Source organism: Liolophura sinensis, chromosome 5, assembly GCF_032854445.1.
Source record: "Liolophura sinensis isolate JHLJ2023 chromosome 5, CUHK_Ljap_v2, whole genome shotgun sequence".
Lineage (NCBI taxonomy): Eukaryota > Metazoa > Mollusca > Polyplacophora > Chitonida > Chitonidae > Liolophura > Liolophura sinensis.
In genome coordinates, this window is record NC_088299.1 from 14674562 (window position 1) to 14695850 (window position 21289).

At 39.7% G+C, this 21289-nt stretch overlaps 1 protein-coding gene and 2 long non-coding RNA genes across 4 annotated transcripts; all 3 read right to left on the reverse strand.

Moving 5' to 3' along the window:
* Window positions 1-1805: 1805 nt before the first annotated feature.
* LOC135466013 (uncharacterized) lies at window positions 1806-5607 on the reverse strand. The gene is made up of 3 exons (XR_010444078.1): window positions 5448-5607; window positions 4663-4730; window positions 1806-2336 (listed from the first exon to the last, which is right to left on the reverse strand). It is a non-coding gene; the product is annotated as an uncharacterized LOC135466013 (long non-coding RNA).
* Window positions 5608-13638: 8031 nt separating this feature from the next.
* On the reverse strand, window positions 13639-16059 carry LOC135466023 (serine/arginine repetitive matrix protein 1-like). 2 transcript variants are annotated; one of them, XM_064743414.1, is made up of 3 exons: window positions 15957-16059; window positions 14944-15002; window positions 13639-14631 (listed from the first exon to the last, which is right to left on the reverse strand). In XM_064743414.1, exons 1-3 carry the CDS (start codon window positions 15994-15996, stop codon window positions 14152-14154), a joined length of 579 nt encoding a protein of 192 aa, XP_064599484.1. In that variant the 5' UTR covers window positions 15997-16059; the 3' UTR covers window positions 13639-14151. The 2 variants fall into 2 exon arrangements, with proteins under 2 accessions (XP_064599484.1, XP_064599483.1); XM_064743413.1 differs by having other exon boundaries at window positions 13639-14634.
* An 871-nt stretch (window positions 16060-16930) lies between these two features.
* On the reverse strand, window positions 16931-18125 carry LOC135466025 (uncharacterized). The gene is made up of 2 exons (XR_010444079.1): window positions 18065-18125; window positions 16931-17810 (listed from the first exon to the last, which is right to left on the reverse strand). It is a non-coding gene; the product is annotated as an uncharacterized LOC135466025 (long non-coding RNA).
* Between the last annotated feature and the right edge of the window lie 3164 nt (window positions 18126-21289).

Here is a 21289-nt window from a genome sequence, read left to right on the forward strand (position 1 = left end):
GAACGCTATCTCACGCTATTTTTATCAATTTGATAACTGTTAATATGACTTCATTTAGCTAAAGTATGCACACCATGATTTAACGAACACCTAAAGCAATTTTATTGAAAAATGCTTGTTATATGTCCACGCAAGGATAGGGAAGTTATAAGATCGAGCTCTTTTGTCACCAAAGGTACAAACCAAGCACCGTTTCTATCAAGTGAGTTGTCGAAATTGTTAGGCAACTTTTGTGGAAATTAAATTTGCTGATCATCTGCCTCGCTGTTTCTCGCCCCGGGATCACGAAACGATTCTTAGACTTAAACAAAGATCAAACCTGTCTAGTGGTGACAGTGATGTAAAGCGGCAGATGTATTGTAGGCTAAGGAATATTTCCTATACCAAGAATTTGAAAATCTCACAAATATTAATAATACTGTTAAGTCTATGCTAATAAATATTATCTTCAACGGAGACACTGTACAATAGGTCAAAAAAAAAAAAAGAAACTTTCTCATCCCTCAGTTGATTATGTTGTTATTGTGTCTTTTCTATAGGCGCCGTGATTGCCGTGCTCTATAAGATGACCAAGCCGCGTCACGTGGACGAGCCTGCTTGTGCTGGACGCTAAGAGCATGACGGAATCGGGGCGCGCACAATTTGACGTCCCTCTACCACGTGACATTCACGGATCCTTCGTCAGCGACAAGTAGTGTGTCTTGAGTTTATAGCTTTATTAGACTGACCCACCAACAAAGAGCCATCATCATCACAGAAGTGGGTCAAGTTGACCAGTGAAATGGCTGGGGGAATGTAGTGAATATTTTCTATATTACTGCATTCCATCGATTATGGATCGGGGTGCATGGTAACCTTTACAACGATTATAAAGGAGGCTCTGTCCAATTTACTCTCTCGGCGTTTGAGTCGTCTAGTACCATGAAACTTACGCTACCAGCATTTGAGAAATAATCGAGGAAGAACTAAGAGAATTCAAAAAATACTTCTGCTGACGCTATAAACTTTGTTGATACGGAATCCATGAGTCCCATGCCCTTGGGTTGTTCCCTGGCCCTGACGTCAGATGGCACTAAAAGCTTCAAGGTACGCAAAATACGTCAGGGAACGAGACTACCGATGTCCATGCACTCCATCTCGTTACAACGTTGCTTTTCATTCTAATCTTGGTGAAGATAGCTACGACGCCAGGCGTCTCATTTTTAAGGCTCGCAGAATTTAAGGCTCGCAGAAGGCCACAGAAGGATTGAGCGTTTGGAAAAATTTTGAGGCGAACATCTGCGCCACTTAAAAACATCCAGGTACCGGGCCGATTCCACAAAGATATTTATGAATTAAGTCAAATAGTTTTGAGTTTTTTGGTTATGGAAGTTGAAATTATGATACATTTGTCTTTTGATAACATTGATAGGGTGGAAAAAATTTTAATTTACACGGCTCGAAAATAAGCTCTAAAATCATATTTCAAATTTTGACTGAAGTCATAAATTGTTTTGTGGAGTCCGAGGGGCCAATTCCACGAAATCCAACACTGAAATTTGACATACAACGCTTTAAACTTTGGAAACAAATATAAAGGTGATATCAAAACAACCCTGTCACAGACTATGCTGTAGCCAGAAATTTATAAATCTAAAATTCTGAATCCAGTCACCAAATCACTTGTGGAATAGACTCATAAAATATATACAAAGGACTAAATAACAAGCGACTAAAACAAAAAAGGAACAGTTTTTCAGTTTTTTTTATTTCATTTTCTTTTTTTTTTTCTTGTGTGTGGGGGTTTTTTTGTTGTTTTTTCTCTCTCTCTCTCTCTCTCTCTCTCTTTTTGTTCTCACTATGCTTATCCCATGGTGTTTTCAAAGTTGATGGGAGTCTGTGTAGGTGTTGATAGTACTTGTGTTACAACATCCCGGTTGACTGGATCTGTTTACGTCCTTAATGTCCTGCATCAACTTGAACTTGTGTAGCACGAAAAACACTTGTAAGGTTAGACCGTGTATCGAAATTATTTCCCTCCATATGGTACTAGAGGGAGAAAACTGAAATGATGGTATTCAAGGTATAGGAGACTGTTATCGGCTTTTGGCATTGAAATTTAGCTTTTCCCAACGCCGTTTTTGTTGCTTCCATTGTATTATTTTTGTCGTCTCAGTTGAAATCCTTGTGATATGAGTCAGTTTCTGGACTAACTAACGAAAGCCTACCGGCCTGTAGTAGTACCGTGTGGAGCCGGCCACTCGCCTTCCCCCGCACCGGTAGGCGGCGTATCCCATGACTGCCCTGTATCTCTGACGTCGGTAATACAGTCGGCGCCTACGCTCTTTCTTGGCAGCCTGCGTGGAAACAAGAAGTATATTTTCGCAGTACGAATTGATGACATAAGTTCAGTTTTGTAGCCAACAATGGCACATGTGGAAACATATCTTATATAACCACGCCACACTAACATTTGTACGACTGAACTTCACCACCACTATCCAAGAAAATCATATGATGGCATGGATTTGCCACCTGCGCACATTTTTATAAAAAAGGGAACTCGTAAAACTCTTTCCCGCCTGTAACAAGAGGGCCCAAAGCTGTGAACTCATTTCTTCTTTCCTTCATTTCTTCACAATTATCGATGTTCGTATGCTCATAAAACATACATGAAGTACACAGTGCAAAGTCACAGAAGAAAACGCTGCTTTCTATTGCCATTTGAATCGTCTGTGTAGTTTGTTCACGAGCCTCCAGTTGTGGTGAGCTAACTTCCTGAATATAGATGAACAAGGCCTGTATATTTACAACGTAATGTACACATACACGTACATGTACATTTAACTAACACGGCAACTTAAAACCAACATGCTGGGCCCCACGGACAAATTTCAAAATATAGTTGTATATGTATATACGAGCACTTTTGCCAAATATAATATATACACGAACAATATATGACTAGCTGCTCAGTGAGTGAGTCAGTGAGTGAGTAATTAGGGTATAACGCCGTACTTAACAATTTTTCAGTCATATGACGACGTGGGAGTTCATGTAATGTGCCTCCTTGTTGCAGGGCGGATTTCCACCGCTCTTTTATCTAGTAACTGCTTCACTGAGACGACTTTCCAAAGGTAAGTAAGCCACACCACCCAAGCCATTAATGCTGAACGCCAAGCGAGGAAGTTACAGCTTCCTCTGTTAAAGTCTTAGATGTGGCCCTACCCAGGATTGACCCTGGATCTGCCGCCCCGCGAATGCGACGCTCTACCAACTGAGCTATTGGGGAGGGTTACTAGTTGCTGAGGATGGGTTTCAAAATGGTGTTATTAGGAAAGTATGAATTATCCCACTTTTGCCAGGAATGGAATGAAAAGTAAACCTCCATTTAGCATAAACTTTGCTGACCAGGTCGTCTACGTGCATATGATAAAGCGCATTAATTTTTGTACATATACATTAACTTGATTCCACACTTGCCATGTCCCACCACTCTTTCACGTGACAACGTTGCTTTTCATTCCGTTTCCGGTGAAAGCAATGGGAGACTCGAGGACGAGCTACACAGAAGGTTTAAATGACAACAGAACGCATCGTCTTCTTCTGTGATGTTGCAGTGCGTGCGCACCTCATATATGTTTTACGGGCATACGTATACCCATAATTGTGACATAATAAATTAAAGAACGAATTTCACAGCTTTGGACCGTCTTGAAACTGGCGGGAATGAGTTTTACGAATTCCCCATTGTGACATCATCACGTTATTTTGAACCAAGTGGTTAAAGGTTAATATACTCGTGAGCGACCGACGAGTAACGACTGACGTCATCGTTATCTGTGCGTGACCTCATCTAAGTCGCACCGTCTCTTGCTCGTAATACCTTTCAGAGTACGATAAATATTTGCTTGTTTTATCTGTGTGGGTATGAAATAAAAGTGAAAACGACGTACTCACGAAGCATTAGTCTATCGTAAGAATCAATTTTACTTTCAAAATTTAGAAATTAAGAAATGCACTTTTTCAACTGCAGGTTTTTTTTTTCCCATATGGCACTGTGCGATAACAATATAGCGTACATGCCGCAGCTTTCAAACTCAATTCATGCTGCAAACATGTAAACAGCACTCTGCTGTGCCTCATTTGTAATATATATCACCGTTGACTACATGAAAATAAAGCATTGGTCTAATTTAAAAGTTCTGGACGCAATTCGTGTAATTCGAGTAGCTTAACATTTTTCTGTGACCACACGAAATCGCCTGGCTCACTCGCACGAGTTGTAGCCTACTCGTAGGTCGTTCACGAGCATCTTAACCCGTCTACTAGTAGTTAAGCCCAGTATAAGCTTCAGTCTGGATAAATGTCCCATTATAGGTTTGTAGCAGAACAAGGCTGCATGACACTAAGATTTGAGCCTGGTTTAACCTTTAATACACCTTTGAACAACCGACCCTAGTCTTGTCCCGATGCAAACCTAATGGGGCTTGAGTCGGGACAAAAGTCAATACCAGAATTAACTGCTAATACACAGTCAGTGTGGATTGGAAATATGGTATAGGCTATATACTGCGTCATTCAGCATGAAGCATACACCCAACACAGGAAAATATGATCGTTTTAACACGTACTTAGTTTCTTTTGTTACTACGGAAGTAAAACTGTCCAATTTTCACGTACCTCTTTGTCTGCGGGCATGGGTTTTCGCCAGCGGATCGGATAACTGTGCTTGATTCGATGCCACGCAGCTGTAAAAAAGAAAAAAATTACAAGATAAATATATTATAAATAAGGTTAATTGTATTTTTTCGAATTTCTGTACTGGAAACTGCTCTAACCCAAATCCTCGGCGATGCTGCTCATAACAAGGACGGGAGACACACACACACACACACACACACACACAGACACACACACACACACACACAGACACACACACACACACACACACACACACACACACACACACACACACACACACAGACAGACAGACACACACACACACACACACACACACAGACACACACACACACACACACACACACACAGAGAGACACACACACACACACACAGACACACACACACACAGACACACACACACACACACACACACACACACACACACACACACACAGACACACACACACAGACACACAGACACACACAGACACACACACACACACAGACACACACACACACACACACACACACACACACACACACATAAAAACGGCACCATCTTATTCTTAATCTTAATCGTTTTCGAACAATATTACTGTGATGAATTTTACACATGGTTTGTCAAAAAGCTTCATAAATGCCTGCTTACAAACATAATGTGTTATATTTCTAATTAAATGGTTACCGCGCCTAAAAGCAGGTATAATATTTGAAATCCAAGAATAACAAAGAAGGAGTAAATAGTAAAAATAAAACAAAAATGCAACAAAACAAAGCATACTTACGGCCATAGTAACCACGAGCGTACACGTATCTGGGCATGAGTGAACTTTTGGTGAGATCTAATGAAGTAAACCTAGCTTTGCGTGGATAGCTAACTACGTCTGTATCCGAGGCCAAAATTTACAGATCTGACGAAAATCAGCGTTCCACACAGTAAACACTACATTGCGAGTTCGCTATGACGTAATACCGTAAACGCTAATAAACGTCATAATCCTACTTGACGTCATATATGGACAGGTGCCAAAAGTCCCACCCTCGTGGCTGGTTTAACTGAACTCAAGTGATCAAGTACCCCACCAGTCATGTGTAACCAGATACCGGTAATCGCACTTTTGTCTCTGTTTCAGTTTAACTCCTCAGATCGCTATTGTAGCATACGGTTGGTCCGTGCTCACCAGCAACAGGCCTGTATACAGTCATCGATAACCTGTAAATACACTCTTTTATTGTGCAGATCCCACATATGACGCTGCAGAATGAAAGCTTGTTCTTGTAAAAAAAAAATGGGCATATGAAGAATCGACCCAGTTATAGATATATAAATATCCGGCTGAGTCGGTTCATCGTCTGAGCAGTATTCACCAAGCATTCTGTTATCGGTAATCAAACTCATTTAAAGGATACATGTGTGTACACCTAGGCCCCGTTATGGAAGCACACGTAGGTTAGGACAGAAATAAAACGTAGCTTGCCATGTTCAAATCACCAAGATAATGCACAGTAGACGTGAATTGTCCAGTGAATTGTCAACTCGGGAGGCCCGCGGTCCCTTGTTCTCAAACAGTGGACAACCCCCATCTGCTGTGCATTATCTTGGTGATTTGAGCATGACAAGCTACATCTTATCTTCACCGTTACAATGTATCAGTTTCTATTATAACGTCGTACTGTCTTTAATGTCACATCATCAAGATGAGTTGAGAAAGGCATATTCGACGTCAAGAAAATGACGTCACGTTTCTGCTGCCGGGCGTTTGACAGGTCCCCATTACCAATCAATCAATCTCAATAAACTATATTCAACTTGGCCCTTGGTCCTTTTAGACGAAGTCATTTTAACGTCACTATTACATACATAAACTGTCATGGTGACGTAGTGCTTGCAGTACGGGTTGCATTGAATTTACATTCACATGACGCTATACAGATGGCACTATACAAGCGAGTATAAGGCCCGGCAACTGCCATGTACAGTCAATTGAATCACAATGTTCCGATACCAGTCTTTCTTTTTTGAGTGGAGGAAACTGCGGTACCCGGGGGTGCATCACACATCTTTGGCAACAAAGCGGTTACTGTGTGGACATAGCACAGAATTTAGTGCTGAAAATTGGCCCCGCAGGGTTTTGAACCAGCAATTTTAGATTTATTCCAGGGGAATAGAAGATAGCTGACCTCGCTAGTCAATAATACAAACCAGCACACTGAGGCTTTAGATTATCGTGACATACAGTGACAAGAACGTAACGCCACATAAGAGCGCTTTGTTAAGAGGCCAAGCCAACTATATCAGGAATAAAACTAGAACAAAACAGGTCTATACATCTTCAGTTTTTCAATTTTTTTTTAAATTTTATTGTTCTGTTTTGATTGCTTTTTTTGTTCACAGCATGCCTATTCATGGTGGTTTCAAAGTGGATGCACGTAAATAGATAATGGTTGTGTACAGTCGGGCAACATCCGGGTGACTGATTCTGCTTACGTCATGCACATTCCACATCACAACTTGAACTTTTGATTGACAGTTCTTGACCACTCGGGATAACGTCAGATGACTATGTGTAGCCCGAAAAGCACTTCTGAGACTGTGGTTCGACCTCATTTTCCTTGGCCTAAAGGGGAAGATTCTGTGAATGGTATTCAAGGTGTAGGAGACTAATTTGCCATCGAAATTTAGCTTTTCTCAACTCTGTTCGTGTTGCTTCCATTGTATTATTTTTGTCGTCTCAGTTGAAATCCTTGTTTTATGAGCCAGCCTTTTGGTCTACTAACGAAAGCCTACCGGCCTGTAGTAGTACCGTGTGGAGCCGGCCACTCGCCTTCCCCCGCACCGGTAGGCGGCGTATCCCATGACGGCACGGTACCGCTGGCGTCGGTAGTATAGCCGGCGCCTGCGCTCAAGCTGGGCAGCCTGTTCAAAGATAAAAGAACAACAAATGTATATTTTTTGCAATACAAACCGGTGACATTTTTGTAGCAAGGAAAAAAGAGGAAAGTAAGTTACAGGACCCAGTAGTTAACTATGAACAGATACTTATCGCAATATAGACCTAACATTTTTATCAAACAAACAATTAAAACTTTACGTTCGTAAATCAGACCACTTTGTGGCGCTCAAACGTGGGTGTTATCTAACAACAAAAGTCTTGCGATAATTCAAAAATTTACGAATTAAGAAGTTGTAAAAAGGGTAAAAATTCCCGCTAAGAGTGTCAAATTTTATTTCCAAGCTATACGTAACATACACGTAAAACTAAGGTCATCGCGTATATCCTATATAACAAGGCAGGTGTAAAACTTACAAATCAATATTGGTCGCTACGATGACAGTTCAAAATAGTACGTGCGCTTTGTTTTTGTCTGGGACCCACAGCTGGCAAACGTGATTGATGCACAATATTGATTCTGACTGGATGGCTGATACGAGGATAATTCTTGAATTTGTTTTTAATCACTAAAAATGAATACACAACTTTCTGTAAAGGGGCAATACTATTTAAATAAGTCAACTATTATACGTGTAACATATATTACCCGCACTGCGCATGAACTTGTACTGATAAATATAGCCTGGGAATGTAACTTTTTATTTTTTTATTCTTATTATTTTTTTTTTCAAATAAATGAAAGATATAAAATTAGCATACCTTTTTGGACTTGGGCATGGGTTTCCTCCATCGGATCGGGTAGTTTCGCTTGGTTCTATTCCAAGCAGCTGTAAAACAGAAAACATTTGCCAGATTAACAAATTTGATTGCTGTAGCCAAAATACCTCTGCCTGGCAGTGCATTACAGAGATTGGCTATACATTGATTACTGCCCAGCATGTACACGTACTTTTGGAGACCCTGTATTCACAAGAGCTAAAGAGCCAAAGTCCAAGAGCTAGGACTTCAATCTGTATAGGAGACTAACAAATAAATCAATTTAGGCATATGATACCATTACCATATCACCGTCTGAATTCTGACCACAGAAAGTCGATCAAGAGATGAATAACATATTAACCGCTAATGTTCAGCTATGATTGCAAGAATTACCAACAAAAACTGAAAATGATAAAGATACCAATAATATTAAAATATATATATATATAAAATAAATAAATAAATAAATAAGAAACAGCAAAAGAAAGCATACGTACGGCCAAAGTACCCACGGGCGTATCTAGCTACAGGCATGAGTGATTTTAGACTTTTGGTGAGATCTAATGAAGTAAATTTGGCTTTGCGTGGATAACAAACTACGTCTGTATCCGAGGCCAAAATTTACAGATCTGACGAAAATCAGCGTTTCACTCAGTAAACAGTATGTTGCGTGCTCGCTATGACGTAATACCGCAAACGCTGACAAACGTCATAAACCTATGTGACGTCATGTTGTGCTGTTCCCATGACGTAGGTTTTCTTTCGCTGTGAAGTATTGACAACGTTTGGAATGGCACAGCTGGGTTCTTGTTCAGAAATCGAAGGTTGAAAATGGATTTCTATAACGCCTGAGTGTAATTTGAAATGAATTTTATTTATTGAACCATTTGCGATATTTTAAACTAGCACAAATAGTTACCAATATCAGCTCCGCCTTTGCACGTTTTACCGTTCAAGTTCCTAAATTATATAAAGCGGATCACAACTTCAGAATCATTTTAACATTATGGACTGTACACGTACAAATTTGATATTTACTGAAAGGCACTAATTTCAGGCATTCTATGTAATTACATAAAATTCTGCTTAGCGAATATGGATTTTTGGCTAAAAATCGTCGATTTAGTCTCTAATACGGAGTGTAGCGTACATGTCCTTAAATCACCAATGATATAAGAGAGCAGTGTACATGTACTTAAATCACCAATGAAACAAGAGAGCAGTGCACATGTGCTTAAATCAGCGGTCAAATAAGAGAGCGGTGTACATGTATTAAAATAACCAATGATATAAGAGAGCAGTGTACATGTACTTAAATCAGCGGTGAAATAAGAGAGCAGTGTACATGTACTTAAATCACCAATGAAACAAGAATGCAGTGTGAATGTATTAAAATAACCAATGATATAAGAGAGCAGTGTACATGTACTTAAATCACCAACGAAATAAGACAGCAGTGTACAAGTCCTTAAATCACCAATGATATAAGAGAGCAGTGTACATGTACTTAAATCACCTATGACATAAGAGAGCAGTGTACATGTCCTTAAACCACCAATGATATAAGAGTGGGTCAGCAGTGTCCATGCATTTCAATCACCAATGAAATAAATAAAAAAACATAATGGACCATTTTATCTTTCAATGGTTTTGCATTTGTCATAAACATCTTATAAACTGTTTATGCGGCATGTGTTTACATAGCATGAGTTTCAGACAGTTTCTCCAACGTTATACATAAGGTATGTTGAAACGTTAGACTTCTTACCCAAAATATATTTGCCACAAGAAGACACAGTATTTGTATACACACCTAACAGCTCTTTTTATAATCCTGGAAACAAAGGGTTAGTTAAAAATAAGGGTTAGTTCTGTTCTGAAAAATGGTCTCTTCATCAGAAAGCTCTGCCACATTGCAATGAAAGTGTTCAGCGTGAGTTTGTTAATTTTTTATGTTTTACATGTAATAAAGTTTATGCCAATTCTAGTTATGCTGTGATTTGTAAGGATTTTAATACCCAAGCGTTAGAGAGCAAACAGAAATACCTTTAACTAAATTGTCAGTATCTCTTTTAACCACACTTACTTAACAGGTATTGCCCCATACCGTGTTCCAGTACAAAGTACAAGACAACACTTTGCTTTACCCTGTGGCGAGCCGAATTAATATTCGGGAAAATAGTATCTGCGTTAGATCGCAAAGATAACTGAATGTTCTCCAACAGGATGTTGATATCAATATAATTACGGAGGTCAATAAGTTTAAACGTCGGTGCAAAAAACTGTTGCTTTTCTAGCGGATTGAATTTCTGAAATATTGGAGGCAAGCTGCTTATACCTACATACCTCAGTGTGTAACATTATATTATACATTGTATTATACATACATTATTACAAAATGTAGTCTTGGTTTATTTACATATATACTATACGTAAACAATATATATTTGGGATGTGTCTGTTAAATATACTTCTGTTATCGGTTAGATTTGATGTGAATAAAACAAAACAAAACATACAGACATACATATACATACTAAAAATATATTTAATTTAACTCGTTTTAAAACTGCAGCACCGTAGAAATAGGAGGTCCAGCTGAAATGACAATATATCTAAATTCTGAAAGTCTTCAAGATAGTATTTTTTTTATATCATCTAGTCACACGTCCAGGAAACTTGTTGAACGTGACATCACAATAAAAATTCAAAACTTGACGTTCAAAAGCCTTGATCCTACTTGGGCCTTATAGGAGAGTAAATCTAACGTTACTGAATAAGGCCCACTTGCACGAAGCCCACTTAATGTTACGGACTCGTGAGTACCATGGCGACGTAATGCCTACATTGCTGGCTGACGTGGCAGTTGCGTGCTCGTAACGTTAAATACTCGTAACGTTAAGTGGGCTTCGTAAAAGTGGGCCAACTATAGCATGACAACTGTATAATTTTGTTGTCGCGTGTTTAACGGAATATTAACCGTTTACGTTGTTCAAACACCTGATTCAGTCATTTATTTATTTCTGTACTTGATGACTGCGTTTTACAAAGTTTATTAGACTCATGTCTGAATAGGCAGTCTAGCAGGTTTATGGGTTTGGTCAACTGCATGGAAAGACTTCGGTGAAAACTACCTGTATATCACACCTTACAATGCAGGTATGCCTCCATACGGATCTCACAAAAGGCTGCAGCGGAACCAGTGGGAGGTGAATTTAAAGAAATTACTTTATTAACGAAAGGTTGGTGGTCTTAACTAGGACAATCTAGTTTTATTGGCGAAAGAAACCAGACTTGCCCGTCAGAAAACATAGATCACTATCAACCACTTATTGTATTCAGCGGAATCTACAAATTCCCCTGTCCAATACCATGCTGCAGGAACGAACCCTGCGTAAATATGATTCGGTTAAATCCATGAACAGAAATGGTCGTTTTCGTCAAGGAAATGGTGCAACGATCACTATACTGCCAACCTGTAGGTGAAAATTGCTAGAAAAAAACATAAAATTACAAAAAGGAAACTCAAAGAAAAGACAACAAACTGAACATGTATAAAGGTAAAATAGTAATGATAGTAAAATATGTATATACGGTGGACCACATTTTATTAAGTTTTGTAATTTTTCCTTCGTTTCGTATGTTTACCTACATGCATGGAAACAGCTCTCTGCGGAATGGAAACAGTTCTCACCTGGATGGAAACATTGTGAAAGGTTATGATAACTTGTTTCCCCCAAAAGAAAACTCATGTGATACGACAGGCCTCGTTCTAATATGAAGGAGTCCATGAAAAGTAAGTTAGTTGTTTTGTGAACAACTGTCGTCGGCTTCTAAATTTAGCCTGCCACTGTTTACATATGCTGAGTTCAGGGCCGGCTGTCTGCCTCTGCCTTAGAATGTTCCAGAATACCCTCAGTTCGGGGCCTGTTTGTTTACAAGAAGTGTTCAAGAATTTCCTTATTCTAGAAAACTCCACCAGTCTATATAAGACCTATGAAAGCAGGTCAAAGGGGGAGAAAGGAGAATTATTGAGAGTTTTGGATGCTTTCGCTGTGTATTACTTTAGTAAGCCTTTTGTGCTGAATTTTGGTGTCTTTATAGCCTCTGGTTTTGTTGTATCCTATCTACACCGAGCACTTGTTCAGTCTGAACTTGTATATTTAATTTGTGCTCTTGTGTACACAGTGCTTATTAGTACGCGGACCCTGTCTGTGGAATTTTGTGTATATTTCGTCATACACTCAGTTATACTGTGGATTTTTCCTCTTATTTGTGCATTTATGCCTGTATGGTTTTCAGCATTGTGGAATATATGTGTCCGTTTGGACTTGACACCGTTGTACATTAAGTACTTTAGTATTTGTATAGATACTGCTATCCGTTCTTGTTAAACTTAAGTACTTTAGTATTTGTAAAAGTCTTGTTATCTGTTCTTGTTAAACCTAATAAATTGTTGTAAAATAAAATCTGCTGGTTTTGGTTACTTTTTCGTGCGGCTAAACTGTCGTGTATTTCGAACAAGCCATCTCTTTATAATACAGACAGTTTGGGTCGTAACACAGTACTCGATTGGCAGTTTTTGTAATGAAAAGAAAGCCTTCCGGAAAATTTTCCGCCTCTTCTAGCCTTTATTCACAAAACTTCGAAGAGGGTCTTTAAGAATAATAGCTTAATTCAAGTGCACAGAAGATATCTTTGGAAGAAGAAGAGGACATATTGATTCGACCTAAGTTTATTTATTTATTTATTTATTTATTTATTTATTTGATTGGCGTTTAACGCCGTACTCAAGAATATTTCACTTATACCACGGCGGCCTTATGGTGGGAGGAAACCGGCCAGAGCCCGGGGGAAACCCACGACCATTCCACAGGTTGCTGCAGACCTTCCCACGTACAGCCAGAGAGGAAGCCAGCATGAGTTGGACTTGAACTCACAGCGACCTCATTGGTGAGAGGCTCCTGGGTCATTACGCTGCGGTAGTGCGCTAACCAACTGAACCCCCGAGTCGACCTAAGTAGTCAGTCTCGAAATCAAGAACGGGACCAACGAGGTCCTTGGTTCGAATTGGCTTCACGGTGGATTGGCTACAGTTTTAAGTTGTGAGGTTTATCAGGTGTTTGACAAAATGTGGTATTTTACCCCAGGCACTCAGATCTGTAAAGCTCGGGCGACGTTGTTTAAATGAAAGCTTCACTACGCCGTTACACATGCATCTGTCATTTAAATATATAAATAATATGTGCGCCTCTCGGCAATATAACTCTTGCCCATAACTACTGGTATTAAGAACATGCAAAATTGTTTTCAGTTTGCGTTTTTTTTTCTTTATTATTCAATTTTTCTTTTTTTTTTTTGCTTTGTTTTTAATTTATTCACAACATGCCTGCCTCATGATACTGGGAAAGCCAGCTAAGGTGGAAATGCTGACATCCGACGACACATGATGAGGAAGGAGGTTACGATGGGTGAGACGTTCACCTCGAGACGAAAGTTTGGATAGTACAAAAGATGTTAACCTGTAACTATCTAGAAGTGTGATGAGTAAACAAACCACAACCTAAAGTACAATCTACACCCACGGCAGCACAGATTTTCCCCACTGACGCAGCCCTCTTATAATTACATTCATGTAATTACCACGGCGACCCCTGCGTGGTTGCGTTCATAACGAGGGCCTGTCTGTCAACATCACGCAGTGATGACATCGCGGAGATCAACAGAGATGTTATTGATACTTAACGTCAATTTGTGAGTGCGTTGTTAAAAGATTGTTGTTTTTCTGCACAGCTGAGACTATTAAAATCCTTCATAGCTCCAGTTCTTGAATACTTTAGTCATACTCATTCTCCGGGTCGTCGGAGTCTTTGCCAGCGCCCATGTGAAAAGATCTGTCTGGAGTTTCTTTAGTTTGGGGTGCTGAAGTCCCCTTTGGCGGGATGTAGACTGTTGTTGTGTAGGTTTTCGGTGGGGTACTGCTTGGTGCTACCGTGCGTTCGACTGGCGTGGAAGCTGGTGGGGCAAGGTACGTGGAGGACTCGCGCTCTGCATCCCGAGTACGCGTGGTTTTACGTGGCGTCGTCTTACGCGGAGTGGCACGGCGTGGCGTCGACCGACGGGGCGTAAAACGGCGTGGCGTCAAACGGCGTGGCGTATATCGGCGTGGTGTATATCGGCGTGGCGTATATCGGCGTGGCGAACGCTTAGTTTGACGTCGCCGTCTGACGGTCGTCCGCGTTTGTGTCTCCATGTAATCCAGATAACGCTCGACGGCGGCGAATTTCTTCCGGCGATAATATTCCCTGGCTACTCGCTGCTACAACACAAACAATACAGTATAATTATTCAGGTTTCATATCAAAATGAAATCATATATCTAAGCAGTGTTGGTGACATAGATATCACTAAGTTTTGCTGTTATATGTCCGTGCAATGCTTTATCGGAAGCCTGGTTATGAATATTTATTTATTTATTTATTTATTTACTGGGATCTGCTTGGTAGTCTGCACAATGTAGACATAGTCTGCACAATGTAGACATAGTCTGCACAATGTAGACATAGTCTGCACACATGGGGAAATTACTTGTATTTTTGTATATTTTTTTTTGTATATTTGTACTTACCTTTTTGGTGACGGGTTTAACCCTGCAGCGGACGATGTAGGATACCTTCGGCCAGGCCACTGTAACAATATATACAGCAGGCTAAATGTAGGAACAGCCAGTAACACAGGTATGTATGGATTCACACATGTGTGTCGTCCAACACATAGTATATGAAGTATCACTAGTATGGGATAATGAAAACACATATATGCAGAAATTAACACACGTACCTAGTGCACATGTATCCAGTACTTGACATATGCATTCAGAAACACATGTGTACACTAATTAACATATGCATACAGTAATTAACACACGCATACAATAATTACACATGTATGTAGTAATTAACACATGTATACAGTAATTAACACGTGTATATAGCAATTAACACATGTGTGCAGTAATTAACATATGTATACAGTACTAAAAACCAGTTTGCAGTACTTAACATCTGTTTGCAGTAACTAACACATGTACACAGTAATTAACACCTGTTTGTAGTAATTAATACCTGTATACAGTGCTTAACACATGCATGCAGTAATTAACACATACATGCAGCAACATCTGTATGCAGTAATAATCAGAAGTATAACTCTTAATTAGTAATTAATATTTGCACGCAGTGTGCACATGAATATTCAGTAGCGCGTATGGTTGCCGTTACACATGTATGTAGCCTCACATGTACTCCATCAGCTTTTATTCATTTATTCTCAACGTAACCAATTTTACGTCTAATCCTGTATACATCTCTGTCACGTGAGAAAAAGTGTTTTGCATTTAAAAACGTGAAGTGATCTGTCACATGTCCATCAGTTCAATAAACGACCTCTTATACTTCATCGATCTCCATTGTTACATTTGTTTGTCCAATTCATTCATATTCCTGTCAAATATCTCTTTATAAAGTCCTATGTTAACATGTTGAAACACACGGCGCCCTGAACTACTCAAGTCGCGGAGCGGTAAGTTAGCATGGCAGTTCTGGACAGAGTATACGCATACTATGGTATTAAGCTATTTACCTCCATCGTTACCCACTACCGTTCTTCCTCTGGCAGGCATGTGTGAGTTTGGACGAGATCAAGTTAACCTAGCTAACACGGAAACAAAACTCGACCGTCTCCATCCAGCAGGAAAACAGATCTGACAACGCATGAGCGTTGTTGGGAGCCAAACCCCTTCCAGGGTATTGGACGTCACTGACGACGTCATACATTACGTCATTCGTGTAAAGTCATTCCAATGTTTGTAGTTATTAGGTATGAAGGCACATACGTTGACTCTCATTTCAACAATACTTCTATAATTGCTATACACTTACTCAAACAAGAAAAAGAAAAGAAAAAGAAGATTCACAACATGTGTTTTCAACAAAATTTTCCAAAAAAAAAAATGAATGCAAAATTTATATTTTTCTATTGCAAAAACGTTAGAGGAAAAAAAATGATATCATTTTTTGCCGTCTTCTCATTTACATAAACCTTCGCCACCCCTAATGAATTTTTCACTGACTCCGATATTTGTTTTATAAACGTACGGCCGGAGAGGAAGCCAGCATGAGCTGGATTTGAACTCAAAGCGACCGCTTTGGTGAGAGGCTCCTGGTTCGTTACATTGCGCTAGTGCGCTAACCAAATGAGCCACGGAGTCGATCAGTTGGTCGACTAAAGTAGTCAGTCTTAAAAGGAATGGGACCAACGAGGTCCTTGGCTCAAATCCAGCTCACGATGGGTTGGCTACAGTTTTAAGTCGTGAGGTTTATCAGGTGTTTGGAAAAGGGCGATATTTTACTCCAGGCACTCCGATCTGTAAAGCTCGAGCGCCGTCGTTTTAGTGGAAACTTGACCCCACATGCACCTGTCATTTAAATATATAAATAATGTGCGCGCCTCTCGGCAATATAACTCTTGCCCATAACTACTGGTATTAAGAACAAGACAAAAACAGAACATGCAAAATTGTTTTCAGTTTGCGTTTTTTTTTCTTTATTATTCAATTTTTTGCTTTGTTTTTAATTTATTCACAACATGCCTGCCTCATGATACTGGGAAAGCCAGCTAAGGTGGAAATGCTGACATCCGACGACACATGATGAGGAAGGAGGTTACGATGGGTGAGACGTTCACCTCGAGACGAAAGTTTGGATAGTACAAAAGATGTTAACCTGTAACTATCTCGAGATGTGATAGAGTAAACAAACCACAACCTAAACTACAATCTAAAACACACAGCAGCACAGATTTTCCCCACTGACGCAGCCCTCTTATAATTACATTCATGTAATTACCACGGCGACCCCTCCATTCATAACGAGGGCCTGTTTGTCAACATCACGCAGTGATGACATCGCGGAGATCAACAGAGATGTTATTGATACTTAACGTCAATTTGTGGGTGCGTTGTTAAAAGATTGTTGTTTTTGCACAGCTGAGACTATTATAAATTCTTCACAGTTCCAGTTCTTGAATATTTTAGTCATACTCATTCTCCGGGTCGTCGGAGTCTTTGCCAGAGCCCATATGAAAAGATCTGTCCGGAGTTTCTTTAGTTTGGGGTGCTGAAGTCCCTTTTGACGGGATGTAGATTGTTGTTGTGTAGGTTTTCTGTGGGGCACTGCTTGGCGCTACCGTGCGTTCGACTGGCGTGGAAACTGGTGGGACAAGGTACGTGGTTTTACGTGGCATCGTCTTACGCGGAGTGGCACGGCGTGGCGTCAAACGGCGTGGCGTCGACTTGCTTGGCGTTCATCGACGTGGCGAACGCTTATTTTTACGTCTACGTCTGACAGTCGTCCGCGTTTGTGTCTCCATGTAATCCAGATAACGCTCGACGGCGGCGAATTTCTTCCGGCGATAATATTCCCTGGCTACTCGCGGCTGGAACACAAACCATACAGTATAGTCATTCAGGTTTCATATCTCATTGAAATCATATAGTTGAGCATGCAGTGTTGGTGACATAGATATCCCTAAGTTTTGCTGTTAATGTCCGTGCAATGCTTTATCGGAAGCCTATTTATCAATCTATTTATTTATTTACTGGGATCTGTTTGGTAGTCTGCACAATGTAGACATAGTCTGCACAATGTAGACATAGTCTGCACACATGGGGAAATTACTTGTATACTTACCTTTTTGGTGACGGGTTTAACCCTGCGGCGGACGATGTAGGATACCTTCGGCCAGGCAACTGTAACAATATATACAGCAGGCTAAATGTAGGAACAGCCAATAACCCAGGTATGTCTGGATTAACATATGTATGTAGTACAACGCATAGTATATGTAGTATCGCTAGTATGAGATAATGAAAACACATCTATGCAGTAATTAACATACTTATGTAATGCCCATGTATACGGTACTTGACATATGCATTCAGAAACACATATATACAGTAATTAACACGTGTTCAGTAACACATGCATACAGTAATTAAATATGTATGCAGTAATAAACACACGCATGTAGTAATTAATACATGTATGTAGAAATTAACACATGTATACAGTAATTAACACCTACATGCTGTGATCAACTCGTGTATGTAGCAATTAACACATATATTCAGTAATTAACATATGTATACAGTAATAAAAACCAGTTTGCAGTACTTAACATCTGTATGTAGTACTTAACATCTGTATGTAGTACTTAATATCTGTATGCAGTAACGTCTGTTTGCAGTAATAATCACATGTTTACAGTAATTAACACATGCGTGCAGTAAATAACACATGTGTGCAGTAATTATCACAGGTATGCAGTGATTAAGACATGTATACAGTAATTAACACCTGTATGGAGTAATACCTATATGCAGTATAATAAACACACGTATGCAGTAAAACATGTAAGCAGTTACACATGTATGCAGTAATTAATTCTTGCATGCAGTGTACACATGAATATTCAATAGCGCGTATGGTTGCCGTCACACATGTATGTAGCCTCACATGTACTCCATCAGCTTTTATTCATTTATTCTCAACGTAACCAATTTTACGTCTAATCCTATATACATCTCTGTCATGTGAGGCATTTGAAAACGTGAAGTGGTCTGTTACATGTACATCAGTTCAATAAACGACCTCTTATACTTTATCGATCTCCGTTGTTACATTTGTTTGTCCAATTCATTCATATTTGTGTCAAATATCTCATACTATGGTATTTAATCTATTTACCTCCATCGTTACCCACTACCGTTCTTCCTCTGGCAGGCATGTGTGAGTTTGGACGAGATCAAGTTAACCTAGCTAACACGGAAACAAAACTCGACCGTCTCCATCCAGCAGGAAAACAGATCTGACAACGCATGAGCGTTGTTGGGAGCCAAACCCCTTCTAGCGCATAGCGTCATACATTACGTCATTCGTGTAACGTCATTCCAATGTTTGTAGTTATTAGGTATGAAGGCACATACGTTAACTCTCATTTTAATAATACTTCTATAATTGCTATACACTTACACGAACAAGAAAAAGAAAAGAAAAAGAAGATTCACAATATGTGTTTTGAACAAAATTTCCCCCCAAAAAACCAGAAAAAAAAAATGAATGCAAAATTTATATTTTTCTATTGCAAAAACCTTAGAGGGAAAAAATGACATAGCAAGACTTGACTAATTTTAAGCATTGTTCGATGCCGTCTTCTCATTCCCATAGGCCTTCGGCACCCCTAATGTATTTTTCACTGACTGTGATATTTGTTATTTAGCAACTACACGCTAACACGAACGACAAAAAATGTAGTTGCATAATTTGAAAACGTGTCTACGTAGGCCTAAGGTCTGTCGGGGAGATGACTGCGGTTTGGGCTGAGACGGTATGCTGCTGTTTGACATAATTTGTGACATCATGGTTGAATATTACACGGCTTGAAAATCAACTGATTTTACGCCTGTGGTGGTCTGTAAATGACACAGACCTGGCCCACAACACTATGTGAAATATAAAATGATATCTTATGCAGTGGTTATCTGTTATTATATGTCGCTTTATGGAGTGAATGGGTGAACGTGAAGACTATGTCACAGCTTATATCGTGCAATCTGATAGCAACGTGTTTGATTGGATAAAATTCTCAAGATGGCTGCCTCGATTCACCAGCCATTTATGCAATATTGTGATATTGTCCAACATGTTATTCGGTGAAATCTCATAAAAATAGTAAAGTATGATACTTTTTAGAAAGCTTGACTTTCCTGCTTTTGACTGAAATGTGTTCTAGACAGGTGCTGTCTTGCCCTTTAAGAGACCTTTCTGAAAGTGAGCTCAGATTTTGTATGCGTGTATACGGGGACAAGTATATGGGTTATAATAGGTTGGTCATATTAATGCTGGTGTTGTTTCGCTGCAATTTTTATAGTTTATAGGGGGGCTTCCGTGGCTCAGCTGGTTAGCGCGCTAGCGCAGCATAATGACCCAGAAGCCTCTCACCAATGCGGTCGCTGTGAGTTCAGGTCTAGCTCATGCTGGCTTCCTCTCCGGCCATAAGTGGGAAGGTCTGCTAGCAATCTGCGGATGGTCTTGGGTTTCCCCCCGGTTTCCTCCCACCATAATGCAGGCCGCCGTCGTATATAGTGAAATATTCTTGAGTACGGCGTAAAAACACCAATCAAATAAAACAAATAAATAAATAGTTTCTATAGTAACGCAGTGATTTCAAATATATTTTCTTATTAAACTGGAGCTGATCGATTCGAGCAAATGTCTGGTTATTATGGCAACGGACTGTAGATATCTATAGTTTTAACGACGCGAACACATTATAAATCATGTGGTTTCTCTCAGGAATTACAAATTTAAATCGACACACACTAAAGGCTTTGGGTTTGTACAAATATGGCGTGAACTTGAGGATTCAAACCATTCCAGGGATATAGACAATCGGACTTGCAAATTGCAAAAAAGGGCTGCTTTGGATACATCTGTGTTAATGGATGAACACATGCCGGCATCCCGCATAGTGCTGAGGTCAAGTGCGCCCATCTTTGCAACGTTAACCCTCGTTAAACTCCAAGTTGACATGCTGTTCTAGGTTGGCAGTGAAAGCGACCTGGACAAAAAACGGTGCACTTGTGGATGATTTGGGGAAAAGTGCCATGCACTCGACACAAAGAGGTGAAGCACGGAGAGAGCCTACATATATATGTAGGCTGAGGAGTTAGAGGTTAACCGAGTCTTGTCAGTTATGTGAAAATACCATGGTATACCGAGCAAATTACAGGAAACCGTCGTGTTTGAAAAAACATTCACTCCATTCAAGTTTTAACAAATAAAAGAAGAAAAAACAAACAAAAACTTTGTTCAGAACATTTTACACCTTGTTTTATTCACCGCATGCTTGGAGGA